This window comes from Gavialis gangeticus, unplaced genomic scaffold, assembly GCF_001723915.1.
Source record: "Gavialis gangeticus isolate Ggan-Ray unplaced genomic scaffold, GavGan_comp1, whole genome shotgun sequence".
Classification (NCBI taxonomy): domain Eukaryota; kingdom Metazoa; phylum Chordata; order Crocodylia; family Gavialidae; genus Gavialis; species Gavialis gangeticus.
The window spans coordinates 5001445-5024687 of record NW_017729015.1 but is presented as its reverse complement, the minus strand read 5'-3'; the positions used below and the strand labels follow the sequence as shown (position 1 = coordinate 5024687).

The 23243-nt window shown below is 47.1% G+C and overlaps 1 protein-coding gene across 2 annotated transcripts in view; it reads right to left on the bottom strand.

Annotated features, from left to right (window-relative positions):
- Nucleotides 1-23243, bottom strand: part of NKAIN1 (Sodium/potassium transporting ATPase interacting 1) — a 261338-nt gene that overhangs the window by 45779 nt on the left and 192316 nt on the right. Inside the window, exons 4-5 of one of the 2 annotated variants that reach the window (XM_019512133.1) lie at nucleotides 9890-10087; nucleotides 6291-6351 (exon numbers count right to left, since the gene is read on the bottom strand). In XM_019512133.1, the coding sequence (XP_019367678.1) occupies nucleotides 6291-6351; nucleotides 9890-10087 (259 nt within the window). The remainder of the gene's footprint in view (nucleotides 1-6290; nucleotides 6352-9889; nucleotides 10088-23243) is intronic. The other variant, XM_019512134.1, reaches the window with a different exon arrangement.

The window sequence follows — 23243 nt, the reverse complement described above, 5'->3', positions numbered from 1 at the left end:
CTTTCTGGACCTATTGCTAAGGTGGAGTGCTAGAGGATCAGGGAAAGCCCTGACTTAGCAGAACCTGTTCCAAACTGCTGTGGTTCTGGCTTTGCTTTGACTCTGAGATCAGTTCTTGCTCTGTCTGAAGAGCTCCTTCCCTGCTTCATAATCACAGCAAAGGAAACATGAGGAGGGATCTGAGGGAAATGGATGTTTTTAAACATGGCAGTGCAGATAACTTTGTATTTGCTTATATAGTTTGGACAACTATTTTGGGACCTGGGCTGTCCTAAGGTGGCCATAATTGGCTTGACAACTGTCCTGTGCTGTGCTGAGCACACCCAACTGCTTCTGCTTTCTTCCACAAGAAGGGCATTGGTATCTCACCAGGGGGAGACAATGAAGTGGCTAAGATGTAAGAAGCCCAGGCCCAAAACACTGTCTTCAAAAAGCCTTGAGGAAACAAATGCAGTAAGGTGGTAATGAATGATCCCAGTGATAAGCCAAGCCAGTCCCAGCAGGGCTTGGAGGAAGAGCTCCCATCTGGATCTGGAACAGCCCGTGTGCCCTCAGCAGGGCTTGCTCAGGGTGGCCATCATAGAGGACAGTCCCATTGTCCTCTATTGATATGAAACCGGATGACTTTATGTCCTCTAATGCCCTCTATTTTTCTCTTGAAGAGAAAAATAGAAGACAGAAAGGTGTCGGGTTTCGTATCAATAGAGGACAGAGGACAGAGTAGCAGAAAAGTGGAATGTCCTCTATGATGGCCACCCTAGGCTTGCTGGAAGGACGTTGTTTATTAGGCAGACATACTGGGGGCCAAAAATGGGAAATAGCTTTCCTCCAAAAACCTTTTCAGTTCTGAAAGCGGAAGACAAATCCCTTACAAGCTGGGGGAAACTGGAACTAACAAATAGCTTTTACTTCAGTAGGAGTTTTGGATGGGGAAATGAAGGGAGCTAAAAGGCATTAAACAGACCACTGTCAAGCCAGGTGCTCTCAAACACCACCTCTTTGGCCTGATTTTGGAACAGGACTGGGGTAGGGCAACTTTCTGAGGCTTTCCTACTTTGTTTGCCTTATTGGCTGGCTGCAGTAAATCACTGTTGTTTTAGTTAAACCATGCTGCTGCCTGGCTGCAATTAATTTATTGGCAGATTAGTATTTGATGCCATCAGTTGGCTATTGCTACTACTGAACACCTAACTATTGTCAGGGTGCTCAGAGCTCTTGCATGGGTGTTTACAATGATTACTGTTGAATACACATCAGAATATCAGCCCCCAACTTTGCCTAAATTTCCTTTCCAAAGCTAGAGGCAAAACTAAATCGAGCGGGTTGGAATTGTAGTAGGTGTGGTCATGATTTTGCAGGTGTCCATCTTTTTGTGCAGTATAATGTTATTTCCACACAAAGTCCCTGTCATGGCATGGCTACTTGCCTTTTGCAAGTTTGTCATTTTACATTAATCCTTGCCAGGTCGAGGCGATATTTCATTTTGATGAGTACTCCTGAGCTCACCCAGCAGACATGCCAGAGACAGGGGAAGCAGGGCCAAGAGCTCGTTCTGGGAGTAGTTGGTGGGAAGGAAGGATAGTCTGTGGTTAGTGAGGTACCTGGGCTGTGGGAAGTCTCCATACAGGTCCTGCTCTGCCCTACATGCTCTTTGAGAACATGGGCAAGTCATTTATTTCACCTTCATGCACCTGAGAGGATCCTTCATGTTTAAATGTTGGGCACTTATGCAGAGCTTGGATTTTACCTGCACTGACCTAGCTGGGCTCACACTGTGCTTCCCTTCTGGGCAGGCTTGGAAGGCTGCACTCTGGCCTGTAGGCTCTGGGGCAGAAATCCTAAATCCTGAAAATCCACCTGTGGAAAAAATACTGGGGGATGGGGCGTGACGGAGGTACCTCTTGCCTTCTATTCCAGTAACTGAGCAGCTAGGTTACTTGTTCTGCAAGCAGGAGAGCCAGGTTGTAGGCCTCTCATCCAGAGGTGGCTTAAATATGGGTCTCCTTTCCAGCAAAATGCCCTAATCATTAGGGCATGAACTACTCATGGCTCAGAGCACTTTCCAGCCTGTCTCTTGAAGCTGGCTCAGTGGAAAGCCAGGAGGCAGACTGGGGGACCAGAATGAGGAGAGCAAGCCAGACGAAAGATGCCTTGGTGACATGGCTCTTGCCCTCAAAGAGGGGAAGCGCTTAGTTCTTTTTCTGGCTCCTTTTCTGCAAGGTGCAAAAAAGTCACTGGTGAGCCCTGCTCCGTTGACTCCCAGCAGATGCGCGTGTACCAGGGCAAGTCTGTTCTGACATGGGTGGAGACAGAATCTAAACTACATTTAGGTGCCAAAAACATTTCAATGGTTAAGTGCCACTTGGGTGGGTAGAAGTGAGATAGGATTTAGTCCTTAGCTTCTGTGTACCTCCACTGTAAATTAGGGATAATACCAGTACTCCTTCTTTCCTCATAGGGGGATAAACCCATGCAAGATTATAATGTGCTCAGAGACTGCAGTAAAGGGAGCTGTGAAGTGACCATAGATTGAATGTGCCTATGGGCATGTTTCCTGCTAACTGCCTTAGTGAGCTCCACTGTGAAAACACACCCTGTCCACTCTCTCGATCCCACATGTGTCTGATGACAAAAAGGGGAATCTAGATGGTATTACAGTGGCACTGGGCATGACCCAGTTAGCATGCCCAGGGCTGAGTGGTGCTGAGCCAAACACTAGCTATGTTGTATTTTTAAGCACTGGGTGTCAAAAGGGGGAGTCCTGCCCAGTGAAACTTATAAAGTACATGCCTACCCCCACCATGGTACCACTTAAAATGAATCCAAACCTCCCTTTCCTTAAGGTAAAGGAGCATATCATCAGACTGTCCTTAGGGGGGAAAGTGCTGCTATTAGAAATCCCTCCAAATTGAACAGCCAGAGACGCCTATTAAGGCACATAATACTGGGACAAAGGCTGTGGTCTTTGCTCAGACAAATCCTCAACAGCAATAACACTGCTGTTTGCTTAGAAAACAAGGTCTGTAGGGCAGGCGCTGTCTTTCTGCTCTGAGTTTGTCTACTTTGCACCATGGTGCCCTGATGCTTGACTAGAAATCCTTGCCAATGCTGCATTCCACATAACAAATAACTGCAGTTATTTCACAAATGCGAGCACAGAAGAAAAAGGGACTGTTCCATTGTCCTTGGAGCAGGAGATATTTTGCATAAAAATTCTTGGAAGATTTCAGCTCATGGAAACAATTTTTGCAAAAGACAAGTTTAAGGAGGGGTAAATTTCATAATATTCTACCCTCCACATCCCTCAAAATAAAACCCAAATGAACCATATTTTTAAGCTAAATATTTTACCAACATACTGCTCTAATGGCTGGGAGGACCTGTGTTATTAAGGAATTCTCTGTAGGACAGTAATGGCTCGTGGACTCCCTGAGATGAAGACCTCATTGTGCTATTTCAGCTCTTTGCATAGTGGAGAGTATGGAAAAGGTGTATACGTGTGCATGTGAATCCTGCAAAGACTGTCAAATAAAAAAACCCCACAGGCTTCATCAGTACCAGGCAAACACAGTTCTGGCATGATGCAATACTGTACTTTTGTAGACTAGAATGAGGTTTGGTGATCTGTCATCACATGCACGGAGGCTTTATTTGGTTCACATCCTTGAAGGCCACTGGATCTTTGGTGGCTTCTGGATGCTAAGTTTAATTGTGTGCCCAAATGCTTTGTGTTTCTCTGTCTGTGCTTCACTTGAAGGCTGCACCAGCCAATGTGGCACCTGGTTTCAGTGCTCCAAGGCAAGCATAGTGCAGACATGACAGTATCAGTATGTGCCATCCCTTGCAAGCTTCACTGAGACATGAATGCAATGGCCCACTTGGTTCCTGGTATGGGGGAATAGAAAACCTGGGTGAATGGGAAGGCAGTGTAGATTTCTGGGTGAGGTTAAAGGTGTTAGCTCTTTTCTACTCTTACATAATCCTCACCATTATAATACCTGAGCACTTTCCAGAGGTGCATTAAGCAATTTGACTAATGGCTGTCACATGATTCTGATCTACAAAGCCCTAAGGGGTTGGGTTCCTGGTGACCTACAGCTGAGCTGTTCAAGCATACAGCCTCCAAAAGGACTCTGATGCTGTGGCTTGCTGGAGATAGCACAACCATGATACTAGGCTTTTTTTGTTTAGCCATGTTCTTCCAGAGAGCGTGTCTCCACTCTTCTGTTGTGTTGGGACTCAACTGGGTTGTGTCTAGGAGTTAGCCAATGCAACAGTGCCCTTAGCTGCATAGTGTAAAGGACTTTTCAGCATCATGTCAGCTCATAGTTCAACCCCGGCACCCAGATGCTGGACAGGGGAAGAATGCTTTAGTTTAGTTGGAACCTCTCAGTCTGATATTTCCCTGTATTTTTATTAGGAGATGATAGTGCCCAGAATGCAAAGAAGATGCTACCGCTGAACAAATACTCCTGAAATCTAAATGTCCCCCGCTTCCACTCAGGATCAGAAGCCATCAGCAAAGCCACTTCCCCCCATAAAAGGAAGCAGTTCAGATTTATAGTGGAAGGCTCTTAAATGAACAGGTGCATAAACATTGATCCTGCTATAGACAAAAATATGCTGGAAGTTCCAAGTCTGCAGTCACTATTTATCATCCTATATTGATATTTTATGTGGCACTTTGCAGCACCATACATCATAGCACTGTGCTTTAAAAAGGCAGTGAATTAAACATCCATACTATTGCACTGATGGGCCACCACTTAATTTAGCCATCTGTCAACTCCGGGCCTGAAAATGTGCCACAGAATGTTGGAAGGGGTTGTGCGAGCTAAAGGACAGGGACACTTATCCAGAAAACTACTTTGGGCTTGTGCAGTCCCTCAATGGGGTCCTGATCCAAGAGCTTATTGAAATAAATGGAAAGACTTCTTTGGACTCTAATGGGAGTTGGATTGGAATCTAATGCCATGGTTGATGTTGCCAATGATCTTATTGTGTAGCAATAACCATTGAGTATTATTCAGCCTCTTCATTAGAGGCAGAGCCAGTGTGGGAAGTTAGTCAAAGAGCAGAGTATTAGCTCAGAGGGCTTATTCTTGCAAGCACTTGATTGTCACATCAGTTTCCCATTGTATTTCCTTTTAAAATTAACAAGTACAGCACTGACTGATGCTTGGGGATAGGGGCTAGAACGGGGGAAGTTTTCCCTGTGCAAAGGGCCAGCAAACAAGGCTTCTACATGACTTAAATCCCACAAAGCCCACAGCACAATAGGAGCAGCACAAGATCACACAGCCCGCCTGACATAGAGGCCAGAATAGACACTTGGGCTCTGAGACCCCCCGTGCATATCAATGGACTGTGCTGTCTCCCTCTCAACTGGTCTTTGTGAAATCTGGACCACTGTGAATGCTGGGGAGGGGAAAGGTCTGTGGCTTGGAGGGGAAGGAAGAGTGTTTCTGTGCACAGCAGAAACTGCACTGTCATTAACTAGACCTGTACTTTTATTTTGTACATCTGGCTGCCTGGTGCTTCAGATTTGTACGCTTGGTGGGGCAAGGGCTACCTTCCAAATCTGCGTGTGTGCAGTGTCCAGCCTGCAGGGCCGCAAACCTGGCTGAGCATTTACATGCCCCCAAAACAGAACTCATGAGTTCCTCACTGGGTGGCCATGTCAGGGGCTTTTCATATGCCAGGGAAGCACTGATGCCATGACCGAATCCAGCTCATACTCAGGGGCAGCAAAATTGCAAACAGTGCATAACTGCCACAAATGTCACTTGGAAAACTGCCATTTGGGTGTGTAAAGTACAATAGGATTTGGCCCTTAATGATGGGGTTTTCCCCCCTGCTCCTACTGCAGACCTTCCCTGTTCCCTGCATTGTTCTGGGTCTCGCTTCCTGCTTCTCCTGTCACCTGAACTGACTGGAGGGAGGCTGATCAGGCAGAGAGGGGGCTGGACCCATCTCATCTTCATCTCCTATTTCTCAGACACCCTGTGACAGGGTATTATTCAAAATGAGAGGTCTCGACTTGGGGCTCGAGAAGGATGTCAGGCAAGGAAGCAGGCCTTGCCTCTGTGATGGATTAGGTCTCAGCCTTGGTCCTGGCACCTCCTTCAAGCTGGAAACCAGAGAGAAGAGGCTCATGCTGCATTTCCCTCTCATTAGCCTTGACACTTGCTGCACTGCACAGTGGCCGTGCACACCCATGTAACACATTATCCCTGATTATTTTGCAATGCTACCGCTCACACTCTGTGACTAATAGCAAAAGCACTTACAGCTGTCTTCTTCCTCCATAAACACTTTGCTGACATAGCAGGCGTAGACAAATCCGAAGAGCTTCAAAACAAAAACAGAGAGAAAAGCAGATTATTTGGAAAGCAAGAGATGTGAAACCAAGGAGATAGCAAGGGTCAGAGCCAGGCAGGCTCTCCAGCCCAAATCATTTATCCGAGCCATTTAGTCTCCTTATCCTGCACACGTGCTCCCTGTGAACAGATTTAGAAGACTGCAAATTCATTGGTAAATTTCTGGGCAACATTCTCATTGTAAAGACTGGGGTCTTACAGCCCACATCTTTGCACTCTTAACCCTATCAACTACAGCCCAGCTTATTATTGGCATTATGGTGGTGGAATAGAGTGACTGAGAACAGTGCACCTTGTGCTGAGCGTTGGGTGAATGCTGAGTGGTGCTCAGGCCTTGTGTGGTCTCTCTGTATACCATGATTTTTACCCTTTGCTGCCTCTTTCAATCCTGATCAGGGTAGGTGACCCTGTAGCATTATTCCTGCACTCTGGTTAGATGTCCAGAAACCAATCTGAGATGAACCTTGTGTCCTTCAGCAAGGCCTCATCGCTTTACTGAGAGGGACATGTCACCGGGTCATGCCAAAAATGGCTCTTGGAAGTCAATCGGAAAGGTCAGTGACAGCACTTGGCTCTCACAAGCTGACAATGCTCTGTTGGGTCTAGTTCAGTCCCTTCGGTACTTCACATCCCTGATGTGTGGTCTGTGAAGCCTGAAGTGGGAAACATGGCTGGAGTCCATTCCTACATGTGCCCTTTCATGCAGCTATCTGCAGGCAGTCCCTTTATCTGATCACTTAAAACTAAACTGTATGAAGCTCAGGGAGACTCATGGTACGGGCTGATCCTACACTTACTGTGGGAATGAACCTAATGGAGGCGTGTATGGTTGATCGATTGTGGGGTCAGGGGCTCCGTGAACTTGCCTTGGTGAATGCAGGAGTGGGTTTCAGTGGAAATATCCTAGCCAGCTCTAAGTGGGAGGTGTGTGCTGGAGACCAGGACTAAGCCCCCAGGAGTTGCTCCAAGAGAAATACCTGCAGCTGCATAAAGCTGATGGAAGCAGGGGCTTTTTACACCCCTCCCTTCAATGTGAGGGCTGTGCCATCCCATGCTAACAGCTCCCCACTTGCTCCCTCTCTCACCCTGGTACAGCTGGGGTGCTTTGGGCTGGTGTGGCTGATTCTGCTGGGAGTGGTTTGAGAGTGGAAGGCCATTTAGCAATGACACAGAAGATGCCATTGTTGCCTATGGGACACAAAGGCCATCCCATGAAATGGGCTTCAGTCCCAGGGCTGTTTGGGGGATGAAGCAGAAGATAGCCATGTGATCCAGCAGGACAGCCAGCCTGCCATTGAAGCCCCCAATCCTATTACCACAGGCACACAAAACTGTGGAGGCCAGTGTCAAGGAAGCCCTACCTACACCCCACCTCCCTCCCCCTCACTCTCTCCATGTCCTGGCTGTACCCAAATCCAACAAAATCACTGCCAAGGTGAGGAAACGTTATCTAGACTGGCTGTTAGGATCAAGCCCAAATCCACTCTGGCTAATGGCTGCTTGGTAACCCAGGGGTCCTGAGTTGGTGCAGCTCCTAGCTCCTTCTACCTCCTCTGTTTTTAGGCCAGTGTCTTTAATCAGTGCTTAAAACATATAACCTCTCTTTTAAAAAGCCGGTCACTGTGTTGGCTGCATTAGGTGGTGATTATTTTGACTGGTGGGAAAGGCTGTGTATGCACAACCCAAAACGGACACTAAAAGCGTTATCCCACATCTCTCCCCTCAGACATCTCTGAGAAGGGATCTTGTTGCTCTTATTCAAGGCAATTATTTCTGTTTCCAGTCCAGGCAATGACATGTTCACAACTGTTTAAACTCCTGGCAACTTTTTGCCTTTTGACAACTCACTAGCACCGTCTGCAGCAGGAAGTTGCCAGACAGGGAGATAAGAGCAGTGCCCTTGATCCCAACTGCATTGGGAATGTGTCACCTGGATCTTTTATTGGCTCACATTGCAAACACTCTGAGTTTTAAGTCAACATTTCACACGCACAAAATATCACATTTCCAGGGGGATTTTGGGCACCGGGTCCATCTGCTCTGTTCCTCTGCGCTGTTCACACCTCTAGTACCACCAGCCCAGAGATGAGCTGATATGACACATTAGATTATAAACATCTCACGTGTAGTATTGAGGCGTAAATGTGTGATAACACACTGGGAAGTCACCAGCTGAAATATGCCAGCTTGGCTCACCCTGATGTATTAGCACCTTTGCTACATGCCTTCATCCACTAATTTTACAATTTGAACCAAAGGGAAGTCATCAAGTTGCTGTTTTATACACGTATTCAGCTTAATACTCATGGCTCCATTACCATGAAAGGTGAGAGTCAGTGCGTGGAGAGAATTAAGCAGGGGATATGCTTTGTGCTGACCTTTTCTATAACGGTAAATTTCACTGTATTTTTAAATAAATTCCTTCCCCTTATTATTATTCATTACACTTTCTAACTAGGGGCTGAAAACAAATTTAAGATACTATGATGATAATTCCCAGGATTGCTCTTTTAGTGTTTCCAAAAGACCAGCACCACTTGCTACCCCCTCCTCTCCTGCTCCTCCAGGAGAATATCACAGTCCCAAGAGCTCAAGGCCAGGGTGTTTGATACCATGAATAAATTGAAAAGACGTCACAAGTTCTAATGGCTCAATAGCATTTCAGATCTTCAAGTGTTTTTTGCCCATGACACAGACTTCAAAGTATAGGATGCTCCAGTGTGCCCTTGAAAGACATGTTTCAGCTGGGAAAATGGAGACATTTTCTCTTTTTTTTCTGCAAAAACATTTTCAAAAAAATCTGCAAAAGGATTAAAAATGTGTGTGTATCTGTGTCTTCGAGTAATTCCAAGTATATTCTTCCAAGTTATGAACCTGTTTTGAGATCAGTTTGGTGAGAGGAACTAAAGCTGAAACTGTGTTAGGTTTATTAGTTAACTCACTGGGTGTGTCTACACGATACGCTATACCACCGTAGCGACGAGATACGGCTATGTAGCATGGCCAGGCATGAACCATGATGCCGATGCTACTGTGCAGTAGCTTCTAAAAATAGCCGTGTGGTGTTGGGACTGTGCAGCCATTTAATACTTGCTTAAGCAAGTACTAAATGACTGCATAGTAACAACTGTGCAGTCCACTGCATGTGTAGACGTGCCAACTGGAAAAGAATTACAACCCCCTTAGAAGCACATAGCTGGGCTGGAAACAGGAAGACAGCATCAGCTCTTGGGAGAAAAGATGCCTCCACTGACATTTGGGGAAGGTCGGATTCAGCTCTTTTTCTGAATTTTGCAATATGAAGTATTGGGTCTACTTACTCGACTGTGATTACTTTGGATTTGTGCCCTGGAGGCCCAGTTTTTTTTCACTGGAGATCAGCAATAATGCCAGTGGAGCAAGCTTATGCAAGAGAGAGGAAACTCAGGCCTGTGTCCCTGCTACCTTCATTCCAACGCCCTCAAGAACCACTGCAGAAGAAGACAAGATCGAGTGCTGGCTCCCCTTACCGCCAGGAATATCTGCATGGCGCTGCTCACTACCTCTATGTATTGGTAATCAAGCAGGCAGCCAGTGACTGTGATGACGTGATGGTCCTCTGGGGCCAAGTTTGAGTTCATTACTGGTGTCACCAGACAGCCGGGCCCATTCTCCATCCACCATGAGCGGTGCAGCGAGGTATTGAAGGTCATGATGAAGTCTCGGTCCTACAACAAAGGAACAGGGGAAGGCAAGCAGAGTTAGGTGGTTGCTCTCAATAGGGACTATTCCCAGTAGAAGTTTTTCTTGCCTCCTGGGGTATCATGCCCAAAGCAAACCCACAAAGCTTCAGAGGTAGGGAGCACCCTGTGAAGTCCAGCGAAGCTGCAGGTGCTTGGAACAGGCAATGAGGCCATTTGCTCCCTGGCATCACTTCCTGACTGGAGAGTCCCTGACAAAATTATGAACCTGTTTTGAGATCAGTTTGAGAGAAGCTAAAGCTGAAACTGTGTTGGGTTTATTAGTCAACCTATATCCCATTTGCTGCAGCTCCCTGTGCCTTGCTAATGGTGCATGCAGAAGCTGATGAGCCTGCCCAGGCTTAATGGGTCCTTTAGCTCAGGCAGTAGCCAGTCAGTGACCCAGGCAAGGCAGTTACCCAGCCATGTATCTGCTATTTTGGGCTGTGATCCTACTCCCAGGGCAGTGTGCATGGGTGAGCCTCCACGCATCTACTGAGCTAGCTGAGCAGGAATGCGGCTCCATGCACGCATCTTTGGATGTGCATCTCTACCAGGCCAAGCCCCACGACTGAGGGACAGCCCTCTCACGTTTAGCTCAGTAGCTGAGTGGTTAGGCAGGGACCAGGAGACCCAGAGGTGTAACAGGGCAGCTGTGTCACTGGCTGGCAGTGGGGGCAGTTATTCTGGCACTCCCCGCTAAGCCGGCATGCAGGCACTGGTGCTCTGCTTGTCCCTCTTTAATTATGCTATTGTCAGAACCTGTCGCTCTAAAATTTGCCACAGGTTAGACATTATCAAGGCCCCTCCCCAGCTCTAGATCACTTGAACAAGCAGCACCCGCATGCCCAGGTGTTGAAAGGCTTGCTCAGTGCTGGAAGCACCTCAGGTATAAGTCATAAGATAAAGAGCATGAAAACGCAGAACTTAAAGAGTCAGAGTATGATTTTAGGAGGCCACCAGGACCCCCAACACCCTGATGTCATGGAGAGTTAAGCACCTCTCAGGAAGCACTCAGCACTAATATCCCAGGTGAGTGCCTGGCCAGGCCTGGTACTTGGCTCTGAGGGGCAGAGGTGGTGCCTTCTCCCCAGCTTGGCTGTATCATGCTAGGCAGTCCTATCAGAGAGATAAGCTGATTGACACCCACCACGCACAACGGAAGCCCGCCAGGGCTCTACTCCTGGCTATCTCCTCCTGGTAAGCCCATTAACATGCTTTGGGGCTTTCCATGTTTGATCTCCCTGAGCTTTTAGATCTCTGCTTGGTAGGCAGCAGGCCTCCCCTGGCAAGACATGGCTTCGGGCTGTCACCGGGGGAAGGATAAGATGCAGCTCTAATCCTCCTTGCCCAGTGCCTGCACCTTCCTGATAGCAGACTTGCAAGATGCTAAGCTGAAATTTAATAGAGGTAGCAGTATGGGGTTTTGGGCTCCCTTCCAGGAGTGACCAGACGAAAGCATGGCACAATCAATACAGATACCCCTGCTTGCAAAACAGCAGGATAGATTATTCAATAGAGAGATTTAACCTCTTCTGCAGCTGCTGTGCCTTTGGATGGAGCCACAGCAAATGCTCACATTTGAAACCTGCAGGAAGGTTCCCCTCTGGCCCTGCTATAGAAGTAGAGAGGTTTCCAGGCCTTAAGGGCACAAGGATTGGCAGGATGGATAGTTGTATGAGCAAGAAGTCCCTTTAATGCAGTGTGCATCTCTTGACACCCCCAGCTTCATTTCAAGTCCCAGATGCCTGTAAACACTGCCACGAGCACCAAGAATAAGGGGTGGTGACTGCACTTCAGAATCCGGTGCCAGGGCATTTGGCAGCAGGGGCAGACAACAGGTCTTTGCTTCCTTTGGTGAAAAAAAAATGGATTTCATCAAAACTGATTCTTTTTTTTTTGTGAAAAATCCATATTTGCTATATCTATTTGACAAAAAATAGATAGCCGTTTCATGTTTCAACCTAAAAAGTGAATATTTTTTAACTGAAAATGTTGGTGTTTGGGCCCAAAGGAACCAAACCTTGCTGGTGTTTGGGCCCAAGCTTTTTCAATGAAAACCCAATTTTGGTTTGGTCAGGTCTACCTGACATGGTCACTGACCACTTCACAGAGAATACATGGCACAATTTCCCAGGCAGCAATGCTCGGAGAACAAATATCCACAGGTAGTGATGTCAGATGGAGTTTATAGGGCAAACTACAGCTGTTTACCAGCTGCTTTTGTCTGTAGTAGTGGGACATTGGCAGTGCCTTCATCCAGCTGTACCTGTGGTAAGTTAAGCTTTTTTCCCCCTCATGTTTTGGGGATGGTGCTAGGTGGCTGTGAAGTTTAAGAAGAGGTTAAACAAATACCATCTAGGATGATTTGGACAGAGGTGATCCTGCCTTGAGCAGGGGGTTGGACTAGACGACCTCCTGATGTCATTCCCAGACTTACAATGGGCCCTGAACACTTCTTCCAATAAAGTCAAATCACCTGTAAAATAAACCTGCTCATCCTGTGTTCAATGTGAGCTGCACAGATCTGTTGGCTGTTTGCACAGCCTGAGTCTTTCACAGCATGGGTGCAGCATGGGCAACCCAGCCCCTCTCTTGCTGTGTGGGCAGCCCAGCTCTCCCTCCTGCCATGCACACAGCACCTTTCCACTGACCCACCTCCAGGGATGAGGACAGGAATTCAGAGCCATATTTAAGTAGCTTATTTTATACCTATTTGCTGGGTTTCCCCTCCTACCTCCTCTCTGTTCAAAACTGAGAGCCCTTTAGTGGGGCAGAGGATCTGGGTCTCTCCATACATGAAGGTACAACTGCTACCACAGTGAACCCCTGCTTTGGGTTACTGCAATAACATTAGTTTGACGCTCCAGACTGTATCTCATAAGATCAGTTTGCTTCTTACTCGGTACATTCCCTTTTATGCATATAGTGAGAAGAAATTGGTCAGGACAGAGATTTGGGTATAAAATAAGCTAAATAAGTCTCTGAGCTAAAACAGGCTACATTTCCCACATACCAGCACCAAGCACTTTGACACCCAAGCTGTTAATCACAGTGTTGGAAGGATCCTTGAGGGTCATCAAGCCCAACGCCCTGGACAATGAATGACAGGATCCACTGTTTCTCAACCAAGGCCAGCAGATGCCTGTCCAGCCTCTTCTTGAAAGCCTCCAGTGAAGGAGACTCTACTGCTTTGCTGGACAGCTGAAGGTTTATTGCCTCTGGAGGTTCATGGGGTGTCTCATTATCAGGCAGTAGCAGGGTGCTTGAAGGGACATCTGTGAGTCACCTCAACACACACTCCTGAGCTGTGGGTTCAAACCCTACTCTGAGCTTGTACCAAAAGGTCACTCCCAGGTGCAGGATCATAGGAAAGTAGGGCTGTATGGGGTCTCACAAGGCCACCCAGTCCAGCCCCCTGCTCAAGACAGGATCATCCCTGGCTACCTGGCCACCCAGGCTGGATGTGACACTGCTCACATTGCTTCCTTGTGTAGTGCTGGCTATGGAAACTGGTGGGCTTTGCCCATAGTAGTCTGGTAGCCCTAGGACTACTAGGCTCAGGAGTCTGTTTTCCATTTCTTAAGCACTGTTCAGATGGGCTCCCTGATGGGGGCTGGACATGGAGCAGTCAGTTTGGGTCTAACATGGAAACTCAGCATAGGGGAAGTGTTTCCAGACACTGCCCAGTGTCCCACTTCCACTGTTGTTTGGCTTTGGCACCCACAGCTCCAGCCACGACTGACAGGGATGAGATGCACACAGACCAAGGCTGTGATAAGAAAGCCAGGAAGATCACCAGTCCTAGCCAAAGTGGAAGTACCAGAAATTTCAGAGAAATAATGGCTCATTACCAAAAAGCTCCATTTTGCAACCCAGGCAATTCAGGAAATTTCAAAGAAGTGTTCACAGCATTTGGTCTGCAGGTACAGGCCAGCATGTGGGCTTCCTGATGCTCCCCAGCACTTCTACAGCTGCCCACAAGTCTGCAGAGCCCTAGTGGTGTGCACACTTGATGTGGAAAAACTGCAGAGACATGTCAGGCCCTAACTTCTAAGGCATATTTATCAAAATCCTTGATTTTAAAAACTTCAACAACAACAAAAACTCCTCTTGATGGCATATTTTCACTATTCACTGAACAACTGCCAAAACTGAGGAGTAACACCCCCTCCTTTAGCACCTCTAGCAGGTACACACTAGGGGCAGGGTGGGGAACAGAGGAAGCCATAATCTCTAGACACTTATTACTTATTAGTGCAAGACAAGAGTCCCCTGCTTATTCTGAACGACAGTTTGCAGCTCTCAGTGCTGCTATTAATTTTAACACCACAAACTTTTATTAATAATTTAATGTTATCATAACATTTTTGATGAGATTCATTGCTGCAACTGCTGTGGACTTTCATGCAAAGAGTACCAGCACTGCATATTTGCAACAATATGTGTTTTTGCTTTGCTCTGCTCTTTTTCTGCTTTATGAGCTCCTAGGGTCTAATTCTCCATTGCCCCACAACTTGCGCAATTACTGAGAGCAGAACAAAATGTTACCGTTTTCATGGGGAAGCATTTTACACCTGCTTTGCACTGATGTAAATGACAGCACAAAGTACAAAGCAGAAGAAAATCAGGCTCCTAGAGCTAGCTCCACAATCCTTCCAACTTACTCCTCACAATACAGCCTCCTCTCCTGTTTTTCAGGCAGAAATACTTGGAGTGAGTCTCCCAAAAAACCTTAACTCTGCCCCAGGATTGACGCTCACCTCATTACTTCCCTTCTTTGTTCCCTGCATAATACACCATGTAAATTATGATGTTTAAAAGAGCTTTAAAGCTGACCTATACAGAAAACACAATAAGGATCATGTCCTTTATTGCTTCCTTACATCTTGTTGCCCCTGTGTCTGCTGTTAGAGCCGATGGACAACTGGAGTACTAGTAGACCTATGACAGAAGTACCAGGGAAGACAAATCTGATAAAATAATAAGTGATTTTTTTTTTCTAATCTATTTAAAACTTTTGTCGCTGTTGTTAATACATTAATTTCAAACAATTCAGAAACTCTTAGGAGAAATATCTTTGTTAAAAGTGGTGACCCCAGAATCTATATCTCCATGACCTCCAAAAGAGTTGTTCTGCAAAGCTGGGGCAATCGTCATATTTCTAAGGTTCAAAAACAAGCAGAAGAAGAAAAAAAGCTTTGCCAAGGCTTCTGGGTATATTATTACAAAAGGGACAACCAAATCTATTAAAAAATACCCTTGGGAAGTCACCCTTTAGAAATCTACATCCTGTGGCTAAGGACATGTAATATGTACAAGCCATCACCACCATCCCATTTTCTCTTTGCCAACTTTTGCACCTAAGGATTTGCAGACTGTAGTTCTACCTTAAATTAGGAGGAGATAATGCACTTGCACAGCTGGTATGGGAAATGTCAAAAATGTGCATCGCACAATATTGGAATTATAATTTGTTCCACACCGACACGTCTCCACTGCTAAGTGTGATGCTTCATCACTACATTAGGTTTTGCTCTCTTCATGTAAGTGCTATCATTTCACCTCCTAGCCGGGGAAGCAGTGTGTGCGTAGGAGGCGAGTTAGTGTGGCATTTCAGGCATCAGTGGGAATTCTCCTGATGTTGGAGGAATCATCACCTCCTGTCTGAGCAATGTGCCTGGTCAGACATTTGTGAATTGCCTCCTTTTCTGTGGCCCAAACAAACTGATGAAGAGTAAGGCTCTCAAGACTGTCTTTGAAACCAGGAGTCTCAGAGGTCTGCATCTATTTGAGGTCAGAGTTAAGGCTGTTTGCATCTTGGCCAGGCAGCTCCTTCCTTTCAAATAGTTGATTCACTTTTCAATTTCTCAGCATTCTCCATATTTTAATAAGAACCACCCACTTCCAGTCACTGATCTGTGCACTGTGGGTTCCTAAGAGATTTGGGTCAGACTTTCCTGAGGTTTTACTTTTGGCAAAGTGTTTGGGCTGGAGATCTCCTGAACTCTGCAGAGCTCTGAGATTATGGAGGGAGGTGCAGGCGGTTCCGCAGGAAGCTTCACTTCTTTGTGCCCGTGGTCCACAGCTACGCTTCACACACCAGCTACTTTGGAGGACCCAGACACCCTGACTCCCCTGGTGCCATGCTCTTTGGCTCCTGCTCAGCCAAGTAAAGTGCAGGAGCAAGACAGCAATCCTCTCTAATACAGCTCCCTGCCACTGGATATGTGCAGCTGAATCATCACTGAAGGACTGGGGACAAGGTCAGATTAAGGACTTAGTCCAGCTCCTACTAAAGTCAAATGAAAGGCTGACTGCCTTCCATGGGACTGGATCAGACCTGAGGGCAGGGGCAGCTAATCTGAGAAGCTGGATAGAAGAGCAGAGCTCTATTTCAGTGCATATAGAAGTTGCCCATATATTTGCATTAGGTTATTTTCCCACTCCTGGCTGGTCTCTGATGGGGAGTGATGTCTCTGATGAAAAGAAGGAATTTTTGCTGATTTTTCAAATCCATTACAGGAATAAAAAAATAATTTACAACAATGATTTCCAGTTCTCTAGGATGCTGACCGGCTTATCAGTGCTACCAGAGACCTGGGAGGTACAGAGAGCTTTGAACAGTGACAACATGTGAACAGCTAGACTCCCCAACCTGCTTCTAATAGCACATGTACATTGGGTAATTACCAGCATTAGGAACTGTTGGTTCTGTAGTTGCAACTAAGGGCCTCTCTGGTACTGAGGACTGTGCATCTGCATAAAGAGGGGCAGTCTCTGCCCTGAAGAGCCTACAATTTAAATAGACAGGAAGAGAAGAAGCATCATTTTGCCCTTTTACAGATGAGACACTAACAGTTAAGTAACTTGCATGCATCATGCTGCCAAGTCATATGCAGCAACTAAATCCAAATCTCCTGAGCTAGTTCCCTTAGCACAGGACCATATTTTCTTTGCTGTTATGGTCCTGAGGACTTGCCTTTATTCTTCATGTAACTAAGCCATTAGAGGCAGTGCATACTCACAAACAAGCCTCACACTGAGCTCTAGTTGGGCATGACCCTGCTGACAGTGTCTCCCTCTGAGCCCTCCTTTCCTTCCTTTTCACTCACACTTATCTCTCCCCAAGACTTAAGATAGAGTTACCATACATCTGGGTTTTTCTGGACATATTCTCTTTCTTAGTCCTCTAGTCTCCATTCAGGCAGTTTTTTGAAATAGAAACCAATGTCTGGGATTTTGCTCTGCTCCGCTGGCGGAGTGGGGGGGGCAGGGTGATTGGAGACAGGGGTGGAGCTATGGGATGTTGCCTGTCAGCTCTGTGCTCCCAAGGGAGCCCTGGCACCCAGCTTGCTGGATTTACAAAGGACATTTTCCTCCCCCGCCCCACCAACCTCACCTAACCAGAACTAAGCAGAAGAAAAGTTTAATAGGCATCTCGGGCCACACATTCCCCGATCCCAGTATGGTAGGCCTATTTAAACTCGATTGACTAAAACTCAGTTGCCAGGTTAGGGAATGCTGAGGCAAAAGACTGAGTCAGAGGGGGTATGGGTGACATTTGAACAATGGTTAAGGGTTCATCACAACATCCAGCCAGTTGGAGCCCTGACCACAAATGCTGTCACACTTTTCCTGGGATCACTTGTGGAAGTCCTCCCCACAAAGTTTATGAACACTCCAAGTAATCAATAGGGTTGTGCAAAATTTCGCTGGCTGTTTTGTTTCAACACTGTTTCAACCAATTTCAAGGTTGAAACAGAAAAATCGAAACAAAGCAAAAACCTTGAAACAAAATGAGGCTGGTCGAAATGTTTCAAAAGTCAAAACATTTTGACCATAGGTTGGGGATGGGAAGTGAGTCCAGCTGGGCTGACTTCCCATCCCCAGCACAAGATCTGGTAGGGGATGGTGAGGCAGCCCAGCTGGGCTTCTTCCTGACCCCCCACACTAGATCGCGTTGGGGATGGGAGGCAGCCCAGCTGGGCTACTTCCCTGTACCCCGTGCTAGATCACACCGGGACTGGGGAAGCAGCCCAGCTAGGTTGTCTCCTGCCCCCAGCATGATCTAGCACAGGGGTCGGGGAAGCAGCCCAGCTGGGTTTCCTCCCACCCCCGGCACAATCCTTCTGTTTTGAGGGAACAGAACAGAACAGCTGTTTCGACTCAAAATGAATTTGAGATGAAACACTGTTCCGTTGAACTGTTGAAACTCCAGGCAAAATGGAACGGTGCCGTTTTGCACAGCCCTTGTAGTCAATCCCCTTAAGTATGTTAAAAAACTACAGTAAGATCTGAAAGTCATGTTAAGCTGAGACTTATTCACAACAGGTGAAATACAAAACACTGATGCTGACTTTACAGTGCAAGCATAGCTAGGCCATCTGAGAAGAAATAATATAGTATCCCTTCCAATATATCTTCTATATTCATAATAATTTCAAGCCAGCTCCTAGGTGTCTGGTTATTCCTTAAAGCTTATGTTTTTCCTGGTGGTTAATCAGTTTCTTGAGATGTTCCAAACAAGATAACCCCTTCTCACTAAAAAAGGTAATTCATTTAAATTGAAACTGTTTATATAACAGGATTTTCCCTATCAATTATGGCGTGGGACCCTCTTGATTTACACAATTCAAAGAATGCCTTGAAGAGGCTGGACTAAGGCCATACAGCAGCAAAAAATGTGCTTCAAGAGGGAGAAATCTCTCTGACACCATCCGCTGTTATTCTCAAGAAGCTGGGATAAACAGATCATCTCTTTCCGTCACTCGTTTAACCTTCAACAATCGTGCTAGGAACTTTGCCTGTTAACAAAACACCTGAGTGCCTTGGAATGCTGAAATCCCAGCTCTCACTCTCTCTTTCTCTCTCTCTCTCTTTCTCTTTTTCTCTCTAGGAATAGCTTTCAGAACCTGAATTTTATTAGCTAAGCTTGAGTTAAGTTTCCCCAAATACTCAATTGAACCAGGGTAATATAGTAATTTTTTTTGGTTTGTTTTTCCTTGCTTGGGTATTATTACTAGTAGCATCATAAATTTCATATACTTAGCAATAAATAACTTTTATAGTCAAACTGGTGGTAACTGGGTGTATTTTTCCTTCTCTACTTCCCCTTCGCCACTTGCTTTGTAACAATGCTTCTTCTTTTACCTAAGCCAAAGATCCCTGTAAAGCCCAAAAATACTGTGGGGTCTGCTCATCAAAAGGCTACCACTACTAGGACAGTTAGGGCAAAAGATTGGGGCATGCTGAATTTGAGACACATAAGGGGATCAACTTGTAGAGGCTGATTGACCCAGTTTGGCTCAGACATGCCGTAATGAACTGAATGCTGGCCCACGAGGGTGTCAGCTGGACACCCAGCCTGATTCAGAGGGATTCTTTTCACCGGTGTTCTTGTGTCTGACTGCATTTTATTGTTGCCCTAATGAAGTGATTCCTCGCATATGAGGGTGTCAGTCTATACATGCTGATCAACCCGGCTGGGTCAGGCATGTCACATTAATGTGTGTGTGTGTGTACGCATTTGACTGATTTGGTGTCTGGAGGAACCCAGCCCCATTGAAAATGAGTCCTGCGAGATAGCTCCATTGGGGGTGAGGACTTGCAGAAAGGAGAAATAGAGCTCCATATAGAAACACAAGTAACAGAAGTAGCACATTGATAGAATTACAGAGACCCCAGAAATATACTCCTAATAAATGAGCACACACCAAAGTGACAGGCAAATCTGGTAACAGGGAAGCTGCCCAGGCATTGGGGCAGCAGCAGGGCAGGGGAGGTGCCTGCCCCTCCAGTGGGGGACATGGGCAGCAGGGCCCTTTGAGGGTAGCAGGGAACTCCATGGCTGGGCCAGTGCTCATGCTGGCTGGACAGCCCATGGGGATGCTGCTGTGGGGGTGGGGGCATGGTCAGGCTGCCTGGCACAGAAGGGAATTCCCAGCCCAGGGTGGCGGGTGTCACAGGCCCCCCCTCTTCCCCCCTCTAGCCTATGACAGGGCCAGACTTGCTCTGCTGTTGCCCTCATGAATTGGAGTTGTTGTGCTCTGGCTTGGTCAGGGTGGGGGCAGCTGGAGGCCCCCTCTAGCAGGGCTGAGGGGAGAGAGGAGCTGCAAGTTGGGAGTGAGGGTCATTGGCAGGGCGGGGGGGCAGGGGGCTGTGGGTTGGGAGTGAGTGGCACCAGCAGGGCTGGTGGGGGCAGGGGCTGCTAGGCCTGAGGGGCACCAGCATAGCCTACGGGGCAGGAGGGGGGACAAGGGACTGTAGGTTGGGAGTGAGGGGCACTGGCAGGGCCAGGGGGCTATGAGTTGGGAGTGACGTGTCCCCCTGGTAGGTGTCCTCTTTTTTTGGAACTGGAAATATGGTATCCCTATGTGATGGGGCTGTTTTAGGGCCGGTCCAATCACTGGCCCACACACCTGTCTAGGGCAATCCATCCACCTAACTCATCTGCCATGCCTTTGTTGTAACTAAAGTACAGCTGTGTATAGGCAGGAGGCTGCCCATTTATTGCTCTGATGCCAAGGGTGTTATACATGGCTCTGTATCATCCCTACACCATGTCCCATGCCTCACAGATGGCATCACTATATGACTCTGGACCCACACTGGGTCCCATTATATTCCAGACTGAACATTCAGATCCTGACTTGAATCCCCCCTACTCAGAGAGCCGAACCTATGCCCTCATACTGGGCTGCAACCCCACCTAGACCCCTTTCCCTCTTGGCAGTGGCCCCTTCTGGGACCTTTGGTCTCACATGCCCTAGCCTTGCCTCTAGGCCAGTCAAGACTCCAAGCCTTTGGCTTTGGCCATCTCTCACGGTGGGTGCTCAGGTCCTTTGACCATCTTGGTCCTGGCCCCAGCATTGACCAGTCAAAATTTTATGGTTAGGTTCTTGGCAGCTAGTCCTCTGTCATACAGGTCTGCCTTCTAAGCTCATGGACCCCTTCTGGGCCCGCTACTCAGACCTCACTGGACTCACTCTCTCTCTCTCTCTCTGCCCCTACTGGGTCTCTACTCCTGCCAGCCTATGCAAAGTCCTTCAGGCCCCCCTCACAAACCCTACCCTACGCAGCCTCTGGCTCTCATTCTGTACTCTCACTGGGGCCAATACTCCACCCCTTTACTGGGGCTTCTGGGTCTTATTCCCCTATGGACTCCTATGGGCCTTGGCCCTGCACTTTTCTGTCAGATTGTGCTCCCTTAGCCTTTCCCCTCCACAGGGTCACCCACAAGGCAGCAGAGGTTGAGGCTTTCCAGAGCTCATACTTGCCTTTCACTAGGGAGGCACAGGTGTGGCATTTCCTGGAGACTGCCCCACCATAGCAGCCCCACCACACCATCCTCCCCAGCAGGGTGTAATTTTAGGTCATTCCCCAGGACCAAGAACCTCCTCCATCCCCATAGTTCCTACTCCTGACTTTCGTGTGTTCTGGGAGCAGCTGATCTCCAGCCAGGAAATGCTTACCCTTTAGCTCCCCAGTTGGAACTGCCCAGCTCTGCTCTCAGGGCCTGTCTTATACCCTGACTGCCTAGCCCTACACAAGTCAGGAAGCCTCCTGGGTGCCATGTGACCCTCTTGATTGGGTCTTCTTCCACCTGCAGGCTGATCTGCAGCCTGCTTAAGCCCTTAAAGGACAGGCACAATCTGTGCTCTGCCACACCCTAATTAATGATATTTTATACTCTTGTCTCCATTTACTCTAATGGGCCCTTTCTGCTCTGGATGCCTGGGGAGTCATCAGAATAGCACCGTGCTTCCAGGAAGGTTCTAAAAGCCTCACGGTGCTATCTATGTAAAGTCTAAGTGGTAATATTTTCTGTATTTGCAACAATCTCCAGGTGAATGCAGGATCTGTCACAGAGGGAAAATAGGCAGGGTCCATGCTCCAGTGAACGCTGTCCCAGAGCTAACACTGTAGGTACAATGTGAGAACTGAAATACCAAGCTCAGCCCTTTCTCTTTCCTGTCTTGTGTCATCATCATCACTAATAATGAGCCCAGTTCTTCCTTGCACTATGCCTTGAAACATCATTTACACCAGTATAATGTAAGTACAAAACATGACCATTCTGACTTGACAGTGTTTCATGATGAGCTTTGCACTAACTTTGCATGGAGGAAAATGCCAGCACAAAGGACAGGATAACAAAGAGTCAGGCTTGATACCTCAGCAAGAAGAACCCAGCTAGCAATTCATGCAAACACAAATGACAAGACTGCAAGGGATCTCCTGCATTGAGTCCAGTCCATTGCTTTCACAGAAAACCAAGTTATATAGCTCCTGTCATAAAATGATCGAGCAATATCTTAGATGCAGTTAGACTGCTGCTCTCACTACCTCTGTGGAAGGCTGGTCAAGAACCTCACTGCCCCAGTGATTAGTAAGCTCCACCTAATTTCCAACCTACAAGTATTCACAGCCAGTTTAGATATATTTGATCTCATGCCAGCACTGTTCTTTAGCTTAAATAACCATTCTCTCTGATTGAGCTTACCCCCTCTCCCCCCCACCACATAGTTATTGAGAACAATCATATCCTTCTCAGTAGGCCTGTGCGAATAGGCAGCTATTCGATTCAGCTTCAGATCTGGCTGATTCAGATGCCAGTGATCTGATTCAGAGCTCCGTATTAGTTTCCCACTTCGATTCGGCTGAATCAGCTCCGAAGCTTCAGAGCTGCTTCAGAGATCTGGGTATAATGGGGAATCAATGAAATATCTATAATTTTGTTGTTTTTCATCTGATTTCAATGAAACTTTCAGGAGTGGTAGCCTCTACTGAAATCATGAAGCCTGCCAAGTTTCAAGAAGATAGCTGGAGAGGTTCGGGCGAAACTGTACCCCAAATTCTTGAAAGCAAAATTCATGTTATGTGTGTGTGTTAAGCCACAGTGGGTGAAAACTGCAGGGATGGTAGCCCCTGTGGAGGCCACAAAGTGTGCCAAGTTTCAAAGAGATAGGTGTGGGGGGTTCAGGGAAACTGCACCCCAAATTCTTGAAAGCAAAACTCATGTCACGTGTAAGTGTTACACCACAGGGGGGTGAAAACAGCAGGGGTGGTCACCCCTGTTGAGGCCACAAAGTCTGCCAAGTTTCAAGGTGATAGGCACAGGGGGAGTCTGGCTTCTGGGGCC